This window comes from Pyrus communis, chromosome 4, assembly GCF_041283825.1.
Source record: "Pyrus communis isolate YQ-2024b chromosome 4, ASM4128382v1, whole genome shotgun sequence".
Classification (NCBI taxonomy): domain Eukaryota; kingdom Viridiplantae; phylum Streptophyta; class Magnoliopsida; order Rosales; family Rosaceae; genus Pyrus; species Pyrus communis.
The window spans coordinates 21,973,450-21,993,685 of record NC_142568.1 but is presented as its reverse complement, the minus strand read 5'-3'; the positions used below and the strand labels follow the sequence as shown (position 1 = coordinate 21,993,685).

At 39.2% G+C, this 20,236-nt stretch overlaps 3 protein-coding genes across 4 annotated transcripts; 1 reads left to right on the top strand and 2 right to left on the bottom strand.

Annotated features, from left to right (window-relative positions):
- Positions 1-1,196: 1,196 nt before the first annotated feature.
- LOC137723090 (mitogen-activated protein kinase kinase kinase NPK1) lies at positions 1,197-6,617 on the top strand. 2 transcript variants are annotated; one of them, XM_068462247.2, is made up of 17 exons: positions 1,197-1,669; positions 2,044-2,085; positions 2,708-2,773; positions 2,855-2,965; positions 3,039-3,119; positions 3,238-3,315; positions 3,427-3,509; positions 3,696-3,777; positions 3,857-3,957; positions 4,167-4,206; positions 4,371-4,430; positions 4,514-4,563; positions 4,661-4,868; positions 4,961-5,200; positions 5,316-5,605; positions 5,688-5,755; positions 6,099-6,617. In XM_068462247.2, the coding sequence occupies exons 1-17, from the start codon at positions 1,388-1,390 to the stop codon at positions 6,200-6,202; spliced, it is 1,986 nt and encodes a 661-aa protein (XP_068318348.1). In that variant the 5' UTR covers positions 1,197-1,387; the 3' UTR covers positions 6,203-6,617. The 2 variants fall into 2 exon arrangements, with proteins under 2 accessions (XP_068318348.1, XP_088549145.1); XM_088693019.1 differs by having other exon boundaries at positions 1,239-1,669; positions 4,709-4,868.
- Positions 6,618-6,905: 288 nt separating this feature from the next.
- Positions 6,906-8,857, bottom strand: ATN (cyclin family). The gene is made up of 4 exons (XM_068460739.2): positions 8,622-8,857; positions 8,301-8,443; positions 8,123-8,181; positions 6,906-7,878 (listed from the first exon to the last, which is right to left on the bottom strand). The coding sequence occupies exons 1-4, from the start codon at positions 8,700-8,702 to the stop codon at positions 7,049-7,051; spliced, it is 1,113 nt and encodes a 370-aa protein (XP_068316840.2). The 5' UTR covers positions 8,703-8,857; the 3' UTR covers positions 6,906-7,048.
- Positions 8,858-10,046: 1,189 nt separating this feature from the next.
- On the bottom strand, positions 10,047-14,592 carry LOC137723405 (kinesin-like protein KIN-14S). The gene is made up of 13 exons (XM_068462599.2): positions 14,318-14,592; positions 14,101-14,184; positions 13,867-13,920; positions 13,530-13,681; positions 13,289-13,385; positions 12,940-13,203; positions 12,545-12,824; positions 12,026-12,187; positions 11,636-11,851; positions 11,495-11,532; positions 11,240-11,403; positions 11,044-11,157; positions 10,047-10,960 (listed from the first exon to the last, which is right to left on the bottom strand). Exons 1-13 carry the CDS (start codon positions 14,322-14,324, stop codon positions 10,187-10,189), a joined length of 2,406 nt encoding a protein of 801 aa, XP_068318700.2. The 5' UTR covers positions 14,325-14,592; the 3' UTR covers positions 10,047-10,186.
- Between the last annotated feature and the right edge of the window lie 5,644 nt (positions 14,593-20,236).

The window sequence follows — 20,236 nt, the reverse complement described above, 5'->3', positions numbered from 1 at the left end:
CGTATTTTTATGTAAGCAGTGAGAAATTTTAATATTTAAGTTATTAACTTTTTAACACACAGTGTACCATTTCGTGTTCCGGTCACACTAAAAAATCTCTCAAGCTTATCTCACTAAGTGGGATCGGTTTTACGATTTTTAGAATATCAATGTGTTTGGTTTTGCGCCAGGTGTTTCGTTAGCTCCAAGTACTCCATATCTCTTCTTAAAGTCTCTTTCCAAGTCTTCTTAGGCCTTCCTTTACTTCTTTTGAGTTGAGCCCCCTTCTCTCGACTAATAATTGTGAATAAATACCAGAAGTAATTTTATTTATTTATTTAGTTCAAAAGATCAATGTCGACTATATTGATACTAATGAATTACGTTAGCTACTGAGAGCAAATGCAAAGGATTATAATGCAACGTACTGTCTCATTCAACTATATTTGTTCTTGTAATTTATAAACTAAAATAACAAAGAAAATTGTCGAATTAAAAACACAATGGCTAAATTGTTTAATTGACGAACCTTAAATCACAAATATTTTCAAAATTTCCAACTTAAAATTTGGATGCATTGAAAATTAGAAAATAAACGTTTGAACTAGCAAACCATCATGCCATATATGCTCCCCCATGATCCATTTATAATATAAAGCAAGCCGACCAAACCATGGCTTACCTAGTAACTTTTCCTTAGCTTTTTTGGTTTAGTTTGAATAGATTTTAGGTTGAGCCCACCCAAATTGCTCCTGGAGTTTAGGATAATGATTTAACATTATTTTGTTTCAACTTACACAACAATTAGCTGAAAATAATAATTTTCACACTTTTATTTTCTCATTTGTTTTTAAAATAAAGAAAAAAAACGAGAGTGCAAATGAGTGAAAAAAGTGTGGACATCGCTTTCTTATCTTTTATTTTAAAACGTAAAAGATGAAGATTAAACCTTATACATATTCCAGATATTTGACATGAAAAAAAAACACGTCAATTTTGTTGGAAGAGAACAACTTGTACGGAAAAGATTCAATTTTATATAACTTAAGTTCATGTACAAAAACTTATACGTGATATTGTATTATTGGCCTGAATTTGCCGCGTCAGATCTGTTTTATGTAAGTCCTCTTGTTGGGAGACAAAATAGAAAAACTTAATCATATGGTACAATTTTAACAAAAATAAACTAGAGAGGAAATGCATATTATTTTATTTTCATTTGTTATTATTATTATTTTTCAAAAAACTCCTCCACCTTTTCCCTCCTCTCTCTCTCCTCTCTCTCTCTCTCTCTCTCTCGCTCCTCCCAAGTTTCTCACTCTACTCTGCCGACCAAAGGAAACCCAAATCAACAGGAGAACGTAAACGCTCTCTCAATCAAACCGCACAAACACTCACAGAAAAGGAAATGCAAGATATATTCGGATCAGTCCGCCGATCACTGGTGTTCCGCACAGCATCGGACAACGAGGACTCCCCAGGAGGAACCCTAGTCGACAGGATAAATTCCTGCATTCGGAAATCCAGAGTCTTCTCGAAGCCCTCGCCACCGCTTCCATTGCCAGCAATGGCGAAGGAAAACGCACCTCCGATCCGGTGGCGGAAGGGCGAGTTGATCGGCTGCGGTGCCTTTGGTCGTGTGTATATGGGAATGAATCTTGATTCCGGAGAGCTTCTTGCTGTTAAACAGGTCCACTTTTTTGTTCTATTTAGTTTTCTGCTGCTTTCGGCATTGTTTTTAGGATCTGGTTTGTTTCTGCTCTTTTCGGTTGTTAATTCCGTCTGGGTTTTGCCAATTTGTTCTGCTTTGCTTTGGGTTTCAAATTTTAAGCTTGATTTTATATGGATTTTGGTCTGGAGTTGGTGCTGGAGCTGTTTCTAATCAAATTGGATTTCTCCCAATTTTCGCCTCGGAGTTGATTTTCGTTGTAGTTTTGGCTAAGTTTTGTTTCTGAGTTTGATTTTTGATTTATGATGGAGTTTTCAGTTTACTAGTTTCATAGCTAGCTTAGTCTGGGATTTGGTTCAGAGTATGATCCTGATACAGTTGTTGCTTCTTTGCAGGTTCTGATTGCGGCAAATAGTGCTTCAAAGGAGAAAGCGCAGGTTTGAATTGAACTCTTGTCTTACTGTATATTTAGGTTTTTCAAGTTATATATGCCAAGAGTTATGGTGATTTTGATGCTGAGGATCAGTATCGAGTCTCCACCACCTCTCACTTCCGTTAATGCACATAGTTGGATGAGCTCAAAGTCAAAGATCCTAGAATTTTGGAGAGGTTTCAAAGCTGGTCAGTTTTCAGACCCATTGATGCTAGCTTGCTATAAAAGGAAGCGTACTTCCATTCTTGGGTGTTCACAGGATGTGGTGAGTATTAGGTGCCATTCAGGTGTGGGAGAGTGGGCACAAGTGTCACTCTAAGTGTGTGAGCCTTTACGTGCCCATAGGAAGCAAATATAATGGATAGCTGCCATCTATTTTAGGTGCTTGTGCACGTATATGAGTTGTTTGAGGTGGATGAGGTGTATGAGTGGATGTTGTGTATAAAAAGTGTTATGAATTCTGTTTTATATATCTATACTTTGTACATTTAACTTTCAGCAACAATGTTCAGTATTTTTTGGACATCTAAAACATTTTTTGATGATTTTGCCTAGTATTACAATGGATATCTTATCTTTTTAGTTGCTTATAATTTGTTGATTAATGGTTTTAACGCTACAAGTAGGCTCATATCAAGGAGCTTGAGGAAGAAGTGAAGCTTCTAAAGAATCTGTCTCATCCAAACATCGTTGTGAGTAGGACTGCCTTGTGTCTATATCAGCTCTTGAAGTATAACACTTTTCTGACCCTGTACTTTGTTTTGGGGTTTTAGAGATATTTGGGTACAGTGAGGGAAGAGGACACCTTAAATATTCTGTTGGAATTTGTCCCTGGTGGATCCATATCATCGCTTTTGGGGAAATTTGGATCTTTTCCTGAGGCCGTAAGTTCTTGCCAACTAACTTTGTATCTTGTATTTGTTTTAAATTCTAAACTATACAATCTTTTTTGAGCAGGTTATAAGAACCTACACCAACCAGTTGTTATTGGGGCTAGAATATTTACACAAAAATGGCATCATGCACAGGGACATTAAGGTAGGGACCCCCCCCCCCCCAGTGTAACTGCAAATGATATGCATGTAAAGAATGTTTCTCACTTTCTCCTGACCTTTTTCTTTTAAGTGCCTAATACGCATCTCCTATTTACTCTCAGGGAGCAAATATCCTTGTTGATAATAAGGGATGCATCAAACTTGCAGATTTTGGGGCATCCAAACAGGTCGTAGAGCTGGTACATAAATTTCTTGGCTTCATTTCTCTTTAGAGGCGTTGTATTATTTTTGTTATGCTTGGTTACTTTTATAATTCATTTCCTATCAAATTGAGAGGTGCGCTGTTGCAGGCAACCATTTCTGGGGCTAAGTCTATGAAGGGTACACCATACTGGATGGCTCCTGAAGTTATTCTCCAGACTGGTCATAGCTTGTAAGAACTATTACCATTGTAGCATCTACTTGATTTCAAGCATGCTACGATTATGACATGCCATTTCTCTATTATCTTGGGTTATCACTATGGTAGTGATTCCTAAATAGTGACCACAATTTTGCATTATCTATTCTTTCTATCCTGGATAAGTATGAATATTGACATATAAGAATAACTCTCCAGCTCGGCTGATATATGGAGTGTTGGATGTACTGTGATTGAGATGGCCACTGGAAAGCCTCCTTGGAGCCAACAGTACCAAGAGGTAATTATTCTGTTAATTCTTTAATCTTCTAAGAAAGTTTTTCCTCTTGCTTGTTGCACTAATGGTATTGTTTTTCTAGGTTGCTGCTCTCTTCCATATAGGGACAACAAAGTCTCATCCACCAATCCCTGAGCATCTTTCCTTTGAGGCAAAAGATTTTTTGCTAAAATGTCTGCAAAAGTATGCTACTGTTCTTGTCTTTTTTAAATCATTGTAATTGGAATTCACACTCTCCAAGATATGTGTTGCATTTACCTGTTCCATTTATTTTATAAATATGATTCTTGTGGAGAAATCAATTTACTCTCACATTCTAGATAGAGAGACAGAGGAATGGGTCAGTCGATGTATGATGTTCTGAGTTTATGTTTACTATGGTCCTATGGCAGGGAACCACATTTGAGGTCAGTGGCATCTGAGTTGCTTCAGGTAAATTAAATCTCAATTATTTTTCATTTTGTATTGGAGTTTCTTTTCCTGTAATATATCTTGCATATTGTCTACATCTATTTCAATTTGTTGGATTTGGCTGGCAATGCTCAAGCCAACCCCTATATTTTAACGAGTTCTTACACTCTTTCAACTACGTGCAGCATCCATTCGTAACTGGGGAACATATGGAATCTCAGGCTGTTTTTCGTACTTCTGTCATGGTATTGAGTGAGGTGTTGGACAATGTTGTGTTTTCTTTTCACCATTTAAATCTTTTTAGTGACGCTTAACTTGCTATCATCAGGAAGATTCAGAACTTCGATCTCCATCATATTCTCCCAACCTGCACACCTTGTAAGTATTACAATTATGCTTCTTTGGAACTTGCAAAATCAGAGAATGCTATGACTTTTTGGAGCCTTTTGACATGGTATCATCAATGTTGTTGCAGTGAGATGTCAACTTGCCCTGATTCAGATAATATGTGTAATTTGGGCAGTTTCCAACACTCAACTATACATCCTAACGAGTTGCTGGAAAGCAGACCCATTTGGGGAAGAAACAGCTGTGATGATGACATGTGTCAGATTGATGACAAAGACGATACTATGGTGGGCGAAGTAAAGCTGGGTTCTTCTTTGATGCTTGGCAACATTAAGGTAAATGAATTTGAGCCCACATGAGTTATATAAGTTTTAATCATTCAAGAAATTCAGAAACTAACTGTTTGCATGCTATTCTGTTGTGTTAGAGTTTTAACCCAATGTGCGAACCCACTGATGATGAGTTGGTGTGCAAGTTTGGTGGAAATTTAGAAACAGAACAAAACGGAACAGATCTGGATACCACTCACCAAATTGATTTTCCTGCCGGAAACTCTGGAACAATTGGAGGGGGAGATAAAGGGTTTTCATTTCCTTGCGGTGCATCACTTGCGGAGGAAGATGATATACTTACTGAATCAAAAATCACGGCATTTTTGGATGAGAAGGTACAGTTTTGGTTGGAGTCAGGATTAGGTGTCTTCTATATTTGTGAAGTCATACTTTTGTAAATTTTGGTTTGGACTTGATTATTCTGAACTGTGTGGTTGCTCAAAATCTCAGGCCCTAGAACTTAAAAAGCTGCAAACGCCATTATTTGAAGAGTTCTACAACAGCTTGAATGTAATTTGCTCTCCAAATTTTGCGGATAACTCGCCTGATGAACCCACCTCAAGGTACTTGAAATTACCTCCCAAAACTAGATCACCTAGTCGGGGAGTAGCTGATGCTCTTATTACTGGAAGCCCTGGGAGCAATGGCAGGCGCGTTTCAAATATTGGCAATGCAAATGTTCAAACTGCACAGGACATGCCATCTCCTCCACGCAGTCAGCAAGAGCCAGGCAGTCCAAGGTTAGTTCATGTCATTTGATTGTTTTTCTCTTTCCTTTCTTGCTACCCTTTTGAGTAACTTGATATATGATACTTCTCACAGTATAAGCTCCTCTGAAAGAGAGAGGAAGTGGAAAGAAGAGCTTGATCTAGAGCTTGCAAGAAAGCGAGGTAGAGTTTTCTTTTCCTCGTGTGGTTTCTAATTCCCACTATATAGGGTTATTATAGCAGCTGCCTTTTGTGCTCCGTCATATCTGTTAAAGTTTGAAGGACTGTCTGCATTCCAGGGTTACAACCATTTAAGATTTTATGTTGATTGACGTAAATAGTCCCGAAGTTGTGGGATTTTGATTGGCTTTTGATTTGCCCACGAAGATTATATCTCCATAAACACATCTCGTCTGAAGTTTAGTTGTACGAACTAAAGCATATAAACCAACAAACCGTCTTATACGTAGTTTAGTGACCGTCACTTAACGTAAAATGCTTTTATCAAATTTCTGTGGTTTTGCAGAGATGATGCGCCAAGCAGGTGTAGGAGGGAAGACATCATCTCCGAACGATCGAGGTTTAAATAGGCAGAGAGAACGAACTAGGTTTGCTTCTCCAGGCAAATGACGTGGAAGTCAGTCATAGCTTCCTGTTGGGAATTCATCTTTGGAGTTGGAGTTTCAGTCTTAGCAGTAAAATGTCTCTGGTTCTCCGGCTTTCCAGAATCCAGCTCCACAGTGCTGCAACATCTGATTCGTCCAAATTCAATGCCTCTTTGTGCAACCACCTATAGTGGTATTGCTTGTGTGTCCTACAAAAGGCCAAGCTACTGTAAGCATGCCTGTATAAAATTGTTGGATGCGAATGTATTCTTTTTGGGGCGGGGAATTATACATGTTTTCGTGTTTGGTATCCGGTGCATAGAAATTGTATTATTGATATAGTAATCTGGATCCTATGGCACAGGATAGTATAGAATGCCACTTTTGATGTGTGCTTCTGATTTTTGTGATTGATAGAGAATGGTTCATGTTTGTAGTAAGCTCGGTCTCTCGCTCCCTCTCTCTGACCTAACTAGCTAACACAGTAACTACCCAGAAAGAACAGCCTATATAAAAGGCCACCAAAATAAACTTGGAGGACAAGGAAGGCCGTCCTTGTTCAAACAAAAACCAGGGAGAGTGGTCGTTCATGTCTAGACCACTGTCAACGAAGGTCCTCGAAAAGGTGTTGCTTAGATTTGATTTCTAACAAGTGAGGATAGAGTTCCCAAGCACCCCTCTTTCGGGTGTAGGCCCTCGAGTGTAGGGGTGAAAGCTCTTAACCAACAGAAAGGAAAGAAAATTTGATCTAACATAGTTGAAAAATGGAATGACAAATTCGCACCCATAAAAAAAAATTGAACAATGAAAATTCGAAACTATGGACATCAAGAAAATATCTGGTATAAAAGAATCAAACCAAGCCAATTTCTCAAATTCTCCGAGCTGAAATTCCCATTGGAATCGAGGACGTTGGACGCTGTTTCAAACCATGCATTACTAGTCCTCCCTCGCTACTCTTCTGCAAACTCTTTCTGCTCTTCAATGGAGACACCAACCTAGTTGCCAATCTCGAAGGAGAAAATGACCTGCGAAGTTTTGAGGCAGTTGACATCTTTGGTGACTTCTTGGCTTTCGTTGGAGACAGAGAAGAAACCAATGGAGGGCTCCTGATCTTGATCTGAAACTTGGAAGATGAAGGAAACTTGGAAGCAGAAGGCGGGGACTTGATCAAGAACTTGTGCGGAGTATGAATCCGTGGCCTATTATTACTGCCATCATTTCTACCAATGACTGGTGATCTTGTTCTGCAGAACTTCTGCTGCTGAGAAGAATCCGAAGCCGAAAACAAAGGGTTGGGAAACAACACACTTTTTTTAGCCCATGGCCTATTTTTCGGAGACACTCGATTTGCCAAGTATCTGTTGTTTTCTTTCTCCATTTCCCTCTTGTGTGGAGGTGAGACCTTGAAATTGATCCTGGAACGAGCCCGTTGGAGTATCGGTGAACCAGATTCTGATCGAGTGGATTGAGACTTGTTGTGCTTCTCCTTCTTTCTTCTGGCTCTGAGCTCTGTGTTTTCGGGGTTTTGCCTCTGTTTCCTCTGTTGTGTCATTGGGGTTTTGGGGTCTTCTGAAGTGGTTTTCTGGGGTTTTTTACCAACTGCTGCTATTATTTCTCTTGCAAACTTGCTTGCTTGTAGGATTTCTCCAACTGTTTCGTCGACCAGCATTGCAGGCAGCGACATTCTCTGCCACTCCCCTGAAATATAATAGCAATGATGTTATTGCCCAATTCAACAAAATCTCGCTCTATTTGGTTCCAGATCAGGTCAGGATGGAAAAAAACAAAATTTTGTAGATGCAAGTTAGGTTAGTTGGTCGTGCCGCCAGACCCTTTGCACTGAGTTAGAATCCCCTCGCAATTAAAGTAGTTTAGAATATCGTCTAGTTAGCCATTTGCCCCAAATCTAGAGAGAGAGAGAGAGAGAGAGAGAGAGAGAGACCTCCTGCATTTGCAGGAAACTTGCCAACAGGAGATTTTCTAGGGGCTGAACCTTTAATCCTGCATAAGTAAAAAAACCCAATTGAGTTTCAATCTCAAAACTAATGAAAAAACCAAAAAAAAACCAAAGCCGTTTTTTTTCTTGGTTTGTACAGATCAAATTCAAGTCAAATTCTTGCCTCGCAGTTTCTTGTTTACATCGGAGGCTAGTCCTGAGATAACCTCGAGTGCTCCTTGGGCTGAGACTCACTCCAGAAATCACCTTCGTACCGCCCGAAACTGTGTACTGCAGCTCCTGCAACCGAGCCATGCATCTATCCACCTTCACAAACCCACAAAACAACACAAACCCATTAGTTCAAAACACAAGAAAATCCTCGAGAGATGTTCAAATTCCACCAAAGATCAATGCCGGAAATACAAAGAACTGAACTTTGAATTCTGGGTTTTTTTGTTATGAAGGAAAAAATTGGAAGTATCTCAGTTGACGTAGCTCTCACCTTCTTCACTGTTTCCCTGAGGAGAAGAGGATTGAGAGGGGCTACCATTTTCCTCTGCTTTGGTGGGGTTCTCGCAACCATTTTATTACTTAAGACACACACACACACACAGCAACTCTCAGTGGGAAGTGGGTCTTCAAGATCGATCTCTCTCTCTTCCTTTCTCTCTTTGGTTTCCCCTTTGGCTTTCGCAGTTAGTCTTCTAAGTGATGAAGTCAAACGGAGTTCGAAGCAACGGATATTTTGTTTATGTTTCTCTTTAGGTGTCCAACGGTCTAATTTCTCCAACCAATCACACGCAAACGGCTACTTTTCGTTTTCAATTTGGCCGTCAACTTTTCCCCTCTTGAAAGGAGAACCAGTGATTGCGCATAGATCTGACGGTCAGCGTTTGACGAAAAAAGAGATCTAACGGTTGGTACTCTTTCTTACTTTTAGTTATTGTACAGCTGCACTCCATGAACCTCCATGGATACTATGTACAAATTTGAACCACATATTTTGTAATTTCATTTTCTACTTTCACTAAGAAAATATTGTCTTCGCCCTTTTGAATTGCTCATGAATAACTTATATTTAATGTTGTGAAAATTGACTTTTGCAGTTGCGTAAAGTTAATGTGAAATTTTTTACCCAACTAATTAAGAATGTAGATTTAAAATCTCTGCAAAGATAGATGTGTAGGGATCAATGTTTTAAAAGGCTAGCCTCAGGACGCACCTAGGCGTCCTTTAAGGCTGGGCGTGAGGGTTGCTGCCTCTGTTTTGAGGGAGTGAGCGGAAGGAGTCGCCGGAGCCGCCTAGGCGGCGGAGGTGCGCCTCAGGGCGTCCAGGCGACTCTGTTTGGGTTTTTTTTTTTTTTTTTTTTACTCCCAAACCCAAATTTTGGGTAGGTTTTAACTGCCTCATACCTCTTTCTTGCACTATCATCTCTCTGCCTTTTTTTTTTTAATTTTTTTATTTTTTATATAATGGATGTGTGTGTTGTCTGCGTGCATTGTTATATGTATGCTCATTGTGCTTTTCATCTTCTATTTAATATATATAATATAATATGTGTACATATGTATGTGTGTGTGCGCTCAAGGTGATTATTGATTAATAATTTTTTTTAATATAATATATGTGTACACTCAATGTATATATTAAAAAATTTGGATCAGCCTCACACCTCACACCTAGGCCAGGCTATCCCTCGGACGCCTCACTCACACCTCACGCTTTTAATACACTGGTAGGTATGAGTGAACGGATACCCGTCGCCCATCCCTTGCCATCCCACCCGGTGACCCGGCGAAGATGGTTCATGGCCAATGGATCTTCATGTTTTCTCATTGCAAATTGAATTATCAGTCTAATTTGTGAAGGTTATCATACGATTCTTGAAATCGAAACTTTCTTGGTTCAACAAGGAAACGCTACAAAGTGCTTCAATAACGAAATGAATGATTAGTAGGCAAGAAGCATACATTTTCAGTACTATCACAATAGTTCCAAGGTAGAAAAAGAAAACAAGAACATTTACTGTTTCAGGGTGTTTGAAAATATAGACAATGACGAATTGATTCATTGCATGTCATTTGAAACCCGGGGAGGCAGTAACAGTGATGGCCTTCTGTTTTTCATGCTTCTCAGCTTGAGTGGACTCCAAACTACTGGTTTCCGTAGTAGTGCAACAGCTGCTGGATGCCTCGCTGCTCTGACTGAACCAGCCAATATCGGGGGACTACCCATGAACTTGCTGCTTCTCCTCATTGTGGTTGGTGTTGTCTCTGCTTCCGACTTCAATTCAGGCATTGGGGAGAACAGCCTTGAGTACCGTGCCCTTCGTGGATCCCTTGCGAAAGATGGTCTGTCACTGTTGAATAGAGAGGCAGAGGTGTGGAGGGGTGTTATCATGTGAGAGCTTGGCTCAGGGCGATAGGTAGCAATGGAGACCCGTCTCTTAGGCTGAAGAACCTGTTGTGTTGTTGCAGTTGGAGGTCTGACAGCAATGGAGATTCTTCTCGGTAAAATTAGGCTTTTCTGGCTTCTTCCTGCTAGTGCTGTTGTGGAGATATTTTCTTTGCCACCCACTGAAGATGGGACGGAAGTTGTAGAGCTGGTTTTTTTGGGAGGTAAAGCAGATGATGGTGGGGGCATGAAGTTGGAAATTCTTCGCAGGGGTAGCCTCGCTCTTGGAGGAGGCAAAGGTGGTTTCTTCTCTGCAACAGTTTTCTGGGCTCCTTGTTTCCGGAATGATGATGCTGAAGACTGATGAGAAGCAGCTGCAAAAGCTCTAGTCTCCTGTTTCAGTCTGGTCTTCCTTTCCTCGGCCAACTGGTTCTCAAGGTCTCGATTCTACCAAAAAACTTCAGTTATGTAGCAATGAACAACCAGAAGTTCAACAAATCCCATGAGTTGTCGTCTTGAAGATAGATTACCTTTTCTTGTAGATTTCTGCAAATGTGTTCCCTCGCAGCAAGCCTCAACTGCAGAGACTGTATGCAGTCCTGTAGTTTCTTGGTTTCTTTCTCGTCATGTTTAGCCTTCTCAGCCTGTTAAATTGGATATTAAAATTTTTGTAATTTGAAACCAAGATAAACTAGAACAAAGTATGCTTTAACTTATAACACATACCATTTGTTTGTACTTGAACAGCTCACTAAGGTCTGCCTGTTTGCGAGCAGGGCCACTCTCTATTCCCCGCACCCGGCTGGCAAAGTTCAGTGAACACAGTGTCTCTCCAAGATCTGAGGCACTCGGGCTGATTTGGACAAACATCAAGGTTTTGCAATCTCCTCCTGCAAATCCAATTTCAATTAAAATCATGCATGTATAACCAATTTATAGGAGCCACTCACATTGAAGTGAAATATTACTATAAAGGCTCACCTAGAGAACTCTGCAGCATATGAGTAAGCTTTGAATTCCTGGTTTTTGCAAAAGAAGAGAAGTTTAGATATGGTAACCAAATCTTTGTGTGTGTATCAGAGAGAGAGAGAGAGAGAGAGAGAGAGAGAGAGAGAGAGTTGCCTGTAAGGAATGTGGGCTGTTTTAGATGCAAGGGATGAGATAACATCGCCAAGGGCCGAGAGAGATTTATTTATAAACTGAGATTCCTTCAGTCTTTCACCTTCAACATCAATCCTCCCCACACGCTCACTGCCAGCCAAGTCTACGAGCCACAGTTGACTCCTTGTCTTTTGCCCGTTTATCAAGTTCTCCCCCTTCACTGTCACCCGCAACAAGCTGCAGAAAACAAATTTTCACTGAATGTTGAATGAAACCATAGAAAGAAAAATTGGTTGCCTCATGTTTCCTTATATTCTCACTGATTTGAAACATTCAGTGTACGCGTGCCTCAGCATTTAATTTAGAATCTGACAATGAAGACATTAAGGAGATTATGAGCATGAAAGTTACCAATGAGATCGGCTGCTCTGCTCGTTAGCACTGGTAGATCCAACAGATCTAGCTTGGCTTCCAGACTTTAGCAGTTCCCACATCTCTTCAAAGCCATAAACACGCTCTTGAACAAGTCCTGGAACATCTAAGGTTCCATCTGCACATTGCTTTATTTCCAACCTTTGAACAGATAAACACAAAATAAGTACACCTACCATGAATCAACATTACATATCCTCCAACTGAGATTCTTAAGATTGCCAATAGATAAACATAAAAAAGGTCGGACCTTTTAAAAATAAATGCATTTAAACTCGTTCAAGTGTTGGGAGTGGTGAAGATCAAATATAACCTATTTGTCCAATTCTCTACACTAATTCCCAAGCAAGGATTTCAATTGTCAATCAGAGGGCAATTTGGTTCAACATCTTAAGAGCCCAAACTGTGTGTATGTTGATACTTGATTCAAATAAATAATTTTCTATATGCAAGGTTGCAAAGTCTACTCAGTTAACATCAAAGCAGAAGAAAACTCACTTCTTTGTCGGTTGATTTGTGTTATCGACCAAGAGGTCCCTTATCTTCTCATTATAGACTTCTAGCATACTAACACATAACTCATATCTCATTAAGCCACCTCTGTCTTTTGAAATCCGAAACAACTCCTCCAGAGCCCTGTAGTTAACACCTCTGTTTTCAGGAGTCCCCTCCATCGTAAAGGTCTTGCCAGTTCCAGTTTGTCCGTAGGCAAAAATGCAGACATTGTAGCCATCCAACACCGAAGTCACAATAGGTTTCGTTTGAGCAAAAACAGCCTCTGCACGTTTGAAAAGCTCAATATGAACAATTCAAAGTCTATCTACAAGTTATTCATCCTAACAAAATCAACTGCTAGACAGTGCAATTACAAATCAGTATGAGTTCTCATGTACCTTGATTGTCCTCAGGTCTGAAAACATGGTCAAACTTGAACTGCTTTTTGGAGGAATCAGAACAAATGACCTGTAACTCATTGTCTAGGGAGGATTCGAATTCAACAACGGAACCTGATGCGCTTGAAATTTCAGTTTGATTCAAAGGTCTACATCTGCAGAAAACTCGGATGTTGCCTTTAAGCTCAATCATTTCATTGTATAGTCTCTTTCGCTCAGACGACTCATCTAGGTACTTCTTCTTTAAAAGTTCATGTTCAATACCTAGATAACCGGAAACAACCAATTACAATCAAAGAGAGAAGGAAAGTTAGAAAATAATCGCAAGTGATCAAAATAAAAAGCTCACTTAGAAGCTGAATGGTGTTTAGAACTGCAGGGTCTGGAAAGGAATTCGTTGTGAGCTTGACTTCGTCAGACAAGGCAGTGTGCTCTCTCTTCAAATCCTAAAGAATAAGAACAAAACCAAAAACGTTTATTGCATTTGTCGAAAGATTCAAAACAGAAATAATATACAAATGCTTCCATTCACTTTCTAAGCTTTCCTCAAAGCGACGCAAACAAAATACAATGGTATATTAAAGAATCACCTGAATTTTGGTAGTCAAATCAGTGATCTTCTGCAAAACTGGAAGAACCATCTGACCTGGAGAACCTTCTTCAGTTCCCTTCGACGTGCTACTCTCACCAATCAAATCAGAATCACCATCGACGGGTTCGGTAGCAATATAGGGAGTACATTCTGAAAACAATGTTATAATTAGAGCCTGAATTAAACGACCACTAAAAAAAATTAACATTTCCATTTTCTTTACAACTCAACTACTCAATTGAAATTCACAATGTAACAGTTCAGTTGAAAACATTCCCAATTTCCATTAAAAAAAATTAAAGATTAAAAAACCAAGAATTCCAGAAATTAGCCACCTCTGTTGCTCACGTCACTGTCCAACTGGGTTGTAATCGTCTCTAGGGTTTTAACTGAAGAAAAAGGACGAAATCGGATCAGAAAATTTCCCAATTGTACATTTTCTAGGGCTGGAAAATAAAATTAAAACTTGAAGCATTAATAATCGAATCCAAACCTCAAATTCAACGTTTTCTTGTAATTCAAAAAATTAAAAAGGGGGAAAATTGAATAAAATAAAACAAAAACACAACCTGGGCCAGAGGTCGAAGAGGACTTGGGGTCGTGATCTGGAACGACGTCTTTGCAGATTTGGGGGAACATTTCCACCGTTTGATCTGAATTAAAGCAGAAAAATTCGCGATTATTACATTGCTCGCTCGACGATTTAACAAGAAATTAAATAAAAAGACAAGAAATAATTGAAGAGAGAGAGAGAGAGAGAGAGAGAGAGGACACTCAGGAGAGTACCTTCCATGGATTCGAATCACAGCAAGAATGCGAGTTCTAGAGAGAGAGAGAGAGGGTAGTGAATTTAGACGAAGATCTCAGAGGGCTAGAGAGAGAGAGAGCGTTTGTTTTCAGGACCGGAGGGATTTGTGAGGGTGGGGTTTTGATTGCATTGAAGTTTGAATTGAGTGAATCTGAGCCGTCGGTTTAAATGGGAGGGAGCTCTTTCTTTCCAACGGCTATTAAAATTTTCTCGGTGGACCATTCCGAAATGCCCCAAAAGGGTTGTGTTGTCCTCTTACACGTAGTCTGCTTTTTACTATATGTCATTTGTTATTTCTCATTCTCCACCACACATTTTGTTACATCCCTCATCGTCCAGGGGAGTGGATCCTCTATGTCTTATATGTACATGTCCACCTCCATATAGCACGAGGTCTTTTGGGAACTCACTAGTTTCAGATTCCATCAGAACTTTTAAGTTAAGCCAGTTCGGGCGAGAGCCTTTCCAGGATGGATGATCCACTGGGAAGTTCTCGTATGAGTTACCAGAAACAAAACTGTGAGGGCATGGTTGCTGCCCAAAACGGACAATATCGTGCTACAGCAGAGCTGTGTCAGGATGTGACACATTTGCCCTTATATTCTTCTCACTCTATGTTCAATGGCGACGTGGTTGGGGCCCAAAGTGGACAATATCGTGCAACGGCAGAGTCGAGCTCGGGATGTGATGGAGCCAGATCGGGATGTGACACATTTGCCCTTATATTCTTCTCACTCTATGCTCAATGGCTGCATTGCAATTTCACTCACCAAGTCTTCTTCTTCTTCAAGAATTCCTGCCAAGTTTGATAAGTTCCAAGGTCAGACTCCCCAGGAAATTCTTGAAGGTGCCACACCACCACCATCTGGTCCATCACTTGAAGCCCTTGTAATGCAGTTTTGTGCCAAAACAGCATAACGAAAAATCTAAGCTAAATTTAGGTGTAAAACTTTGATTATGTTGTAGAAGTGTGCTTTAGCAGTTGGCCGCTGCCAAATTTGTTCCCCAAGTGATCTCTGCGATGCTTAATCCGCTCAAAACTTGGCAACCAATCATCGATATACCACCAATACAAATATAAAGAAACTCCGGTCTGTGGAAAAGGAAGTTGCTTTTCGCAAATTTCCTAAAGCCGGAAATTTTTGTGACGACAATGGAATGATAGTGAATGAGAATAAGTTCCATATAAAAAGAAAGGAGACTTCTCACTCTCATTCATTCCACCATCGCCACAAAAAAAATGTTTCTTTCAAAAAATTTGCGATAGACAACTTCCTTTCTTAGACCAACTCCAACAATGGGCTAAAACCTATAATTCCCTCTTTTTTACCCCCCAAAATTCACTCCAACCCATGACCTAAAATTAACCTAAAACCTAAAACCCAAATGAAGGTCAAATACCAGCCCAAGTTTAGGCCACAAATTGGAGTGGACCCCAGCTTCTATGACTGAAACTTGGGCTGTGAAGCCCAATTGCCGTCTGTCACTTGCTCCACGCCCAACACGCAAGGCCTTCAACCAGCATTCAACCGAGGTGGACCCCACCCACGTGGGTGTGTCCCCCGGTTTGTCAAGTTTTGTCTGTAGCCAATGGCTACTTTTCTTCATCGGGTGGTGGTGGTAATTGGACTATTGGTTAATCCAACGGTCCACATTCAAATATATTTTTTTTTTTAGTTTTATATTTATATATTTATTGAATCCAACGACTTAGATCAAATATAATCAAATCTAATGGTAAAAAAAAAAAAATCTAACGGTCCAAATTAAAATCCAACGGCTAAAAAGAAGTTAAAAAAATATTTAAATATTTTTAGGTTAAAATGTTCATATAATTAATTTAGGATAGTCTACATAATTTTATTATTTTTTTAAAAGTTAATTTAAAAAAAAATTAGCCTTAATTCATTCTTTGATAATCTTAGGCTAAAATTTTAGGCCAGAAAGGTTGGAGCAGAAAAATTGTTTCTAGGCTAAAACCTAAATTTTCTGGGCTATATTTTAGGTCACCATTGGAGATGGTCTTATGGACCAAAGTTTCTTAATATTTTTGCTGGTGGTATATCCATGCTCGGTTGCCAAGTTGTTGAGCTGGTACTGGTAGAGTGTAGTAGAGGTCACTTGGAGAACAAATTTGTCAGCAACCAACTTGTATTCGGGAGATTTTGGAGCGGTTGAAGCAGAATCGAAACTCAAGGTAGAAGGAAAGAAAGGTTTATGATGTGAAACGAATCCGGTAGTTTCTTATTTTTAATTTAATGTTACTAATTCATTTAAATTAAGCATAAAAGGAAAACTAATGAAAAGAGTTTGAAAACTTTGAGTTTTAACGATAAGGACAAAATAAAGAATAAAGTGAATAGTACCAGGTTTGACTTTTTAGTGTAAAAATGTGATTTTTCATTAAAGTGAACAGTACCGTGAGTTTTTCATTAAAACTCCCTATTTATTATATTTGAAGTCCGATAATGGTGTATCTGAATATCAATTGAATGTTACAGACACAAATATGCCTTCTTATTATTTTTTTCTTCTTTTAGTACATTTTCAAAATTTATTAGAGGGTGCATTTTCTTCTTTTGTATATAACAATTTTCAACCTTTATTCATACATGCCTAATATGGATATATATATATATATATATAACTTTTTGCATGTTTTACATGCTTTTAAAAATCCACATTAACGTACGGACACTTATGCTAGTATCAAGTATTTATAATAAAATGTCCCACGCAAACATATGCACATGTTGCATACATTGTATTAGACATATCCTACAATTTGTGGTGACCCTCGCCTAAAAAAGACTATGTTATGGGTAAAAAAGAGGTGGTGTATTTTTCTCAAAGTCAAACTCTGATTTATCTACAAAATCGAACCGCTGCAAAAAAAAAAAATAAATAAAAAAAAATAAAGGAAGTGTGATTTGTCTTTCACACACATAAAATCGCAATTTGTCCGCGAAAGAAAATAACGTCTTATTTCATCAAACTAGTGTCTTTGGCTAATACATATTAATTTCTAATAAAACTTTGTCTAATGTTCAAAACTGAATTACAAGAAGATTAAACTTTTATCAATAAGGTTACATTTTTTATGTTAGGGCACGTACCATGGCTCTCATTCCTCCCGAAGACACAAAGTCTGCACTGCACACTCCAAGCCGGAAGGCAAGCAGCTGAAAATCATCAAAACAATCACATCAATTCAAATTATGCATTGAAAATTCACATTTACAAAAAATTAACTACTTAAACGATTCGTTTATTAAGATTTTAGAGAGACGGATAAACATCACTACAACTAATTAGTCCAACGCCAATACTCAATTAACAATTGAATGATTTATTTGCCAAAATTTCAACGAGTCTGATTAGCGTCCACTACTAATTGATCAGAACCCTAATATCGATCACCAAACAAAAGTAGTTTTACAAAACCCAATAAAACTAATTCATCCCCCTTGCATTCGAGTAGTTTTACAAAACCCAATAAAACTAATTCATCCCCCTTGCATTCGAGTTTCAATTCGCATGCCGTAGTGTACATTAGTTTAAAATAGAATATTACTCTTAAAAAACATAAAAAAATATTATATCACTTAATCTTTTTGTATTACTTGTAAAAGTGTTAAAGTATGAACATTCAGACAACTATTGTGGATAATTTGATAGGCTTTCGTTAATCGTTTATGTACCATGGGTGGAGCTAACTTTTTGGGACAAGGATGTCTGCCCTCTCACTTCTGGTGTCCTCCTGTTTGTGTGGTTACGGTTAATCCACGTCAACATTTTATATTACTATTCATTTTTGTCTTATTATCTCTGTTGACGTGACTTAATCGTGACCACACAAAACAGGAAGACACATAAGGGCATCGGAAGTGGGAGGGCAGACAATCATTGTCCAACTTTTTGTACTTGCGGATATTAATGTCAAAATATTGTAGTGTCTTATCTCTTTACTGAAAAGTAGAACCACATTTCAGGGTGTATTTTGCAGCTAAATAATGCTTAGGCATACTAATTTTTTAGATCAAATTTACAAATTATATGATGTGTCACTAATAGAAAATAAATATGTTAATCAACACTTAATCAATAATTCAATCCTCCACAACCACGTCATATGATTTACAAAATTTGATTTAAAAAGTTAAATCTCTCTACTACTATCCCTTAGTAATTAGTTCTACCAGTTAAGGACGAGAATGTTGCTTCGTATTAAACGGACGACATGAAACTGAGCGTCGTTTTTGCGTTCTGACTGACTGGGCCTATTAGGCCATTTCAATAAAAATCATACCTTGGAGAAAATTCAAGACCACTGACCTTTTATTAGTAGGTGCTGCACTTGCCTCGACCCACTTAGAAACTTATTCCATAGCCACAAGAATGTATTTGTTCCCATGGGACAATGCGAATGGTCCTATGAAATCAATGCCCTAAACATTAAATAATTCAACAACCATAATACTCAGCTGTGACATCTTAGTTCGCTTAGACTGATTGCCCACTCATGGACAACGATCACAAGCTTGACATCAAGTATTTGCATCCTTAAAAAATGAAGGCTAAAACAATGCTCTTTGCAAAATCTTAGTTGATGTCCTCTTCGGCCCAAAATCTATATCCCGGCCGCCGATATGGGAGGATTCATCCAAGGCTCTCTTTTGCTGCTCGTTCTCCTCTCTCAAGACCCGAGCAGTATCGTTAGCCCCGCCCACAGCTCCAGAGCAGCCTGAAGTTTCTTTGTGGCAGCTTCGTTCACCTGCTTCCTAGGCGCTCGTTCCTTTGCTCTAGCTAAGCACTCTTCTTTTTTACCTTCTCGACAGTCCTCCTGAAGGCCCGAAGCTTCATCTCCTTAGCTGCCAAGGCATCTTGAAGCCTCTTAGGTCTCACTCGAGTTTAACACTTTACTTTTTTTCGGAGAAGAGGTGTCAGAGCCCCTAGCATTGAGCAAAAAGATCATGCACATGAAAAAGACTATGAAAATTAACTAAAGAAAAGACGTTTGGTAAGCATAAGGTTATTTGCTTGTGGGCGTTAAGAAGAAAAACTTACTCCAGCCTATAGATCCAAGGTATAATTGCTTATGGGCGTTCCCCTCGATGCACCTAGTTTGCGACGCTAGGTGTCCCCCAAGCGAGGTACTGTCATGACAGTCGAACCTGACCCCTCTATTCTTAGAGGAGTGGATGCGCTAATTGCCAATCACTTAAAAACCGAGGCCTCTAGCTTATTTCTAGCCGGGTGCTTGCCCAAGGATTTGTTCCTACTAGCGCTTGGAATGGTTTGCACGGACGGAATAGCCTTGACTGTTAAGTTGAACACCCGACCTACTCTCGCTGACCTACTCTTTTCCCCATAGCTCGGCAGACAATTTGCTTGGCAACGTACGAAGAAGTTAGAAATGAACAAGTAGAAGTGAGTCCGTTCAGATCAGGGACAAGTATTGAGAGACCATGCAATTTAATTTTTAGAAGGCCGATCATTTGTAAATAGGAGTCGGTTAGGATAATGGTAATGGAGAACCACCGCTCTTCCTCCTTGGAGAATGATATCTGCTCAAACCAGTCAACTACAAAGAAAAAATGAGGGAAATTATACTTAAGTTAGAAAACTCATAATAGACTACGACACACTAGGATACTGAGGAGGCAGACTATGTTGTTACAACCTTTATTCCTAAAGCACCTAGCAACCGGAGTGTCTGTTGCTTCTACCTTAGCCGAGCTTTCCCAGTTGCCACTCACAAGGAACCAGCTCTACTTGTAGGAATGTTGATTTGATTTGTTTACAAATAGTAGACAGGAGCTGAGCATGTGGCAGAATCTATCCTGGCTAGGACTGTTCCGTAGTTTATCGTAGCGTCGGATAAGGGCAAGGCGAGG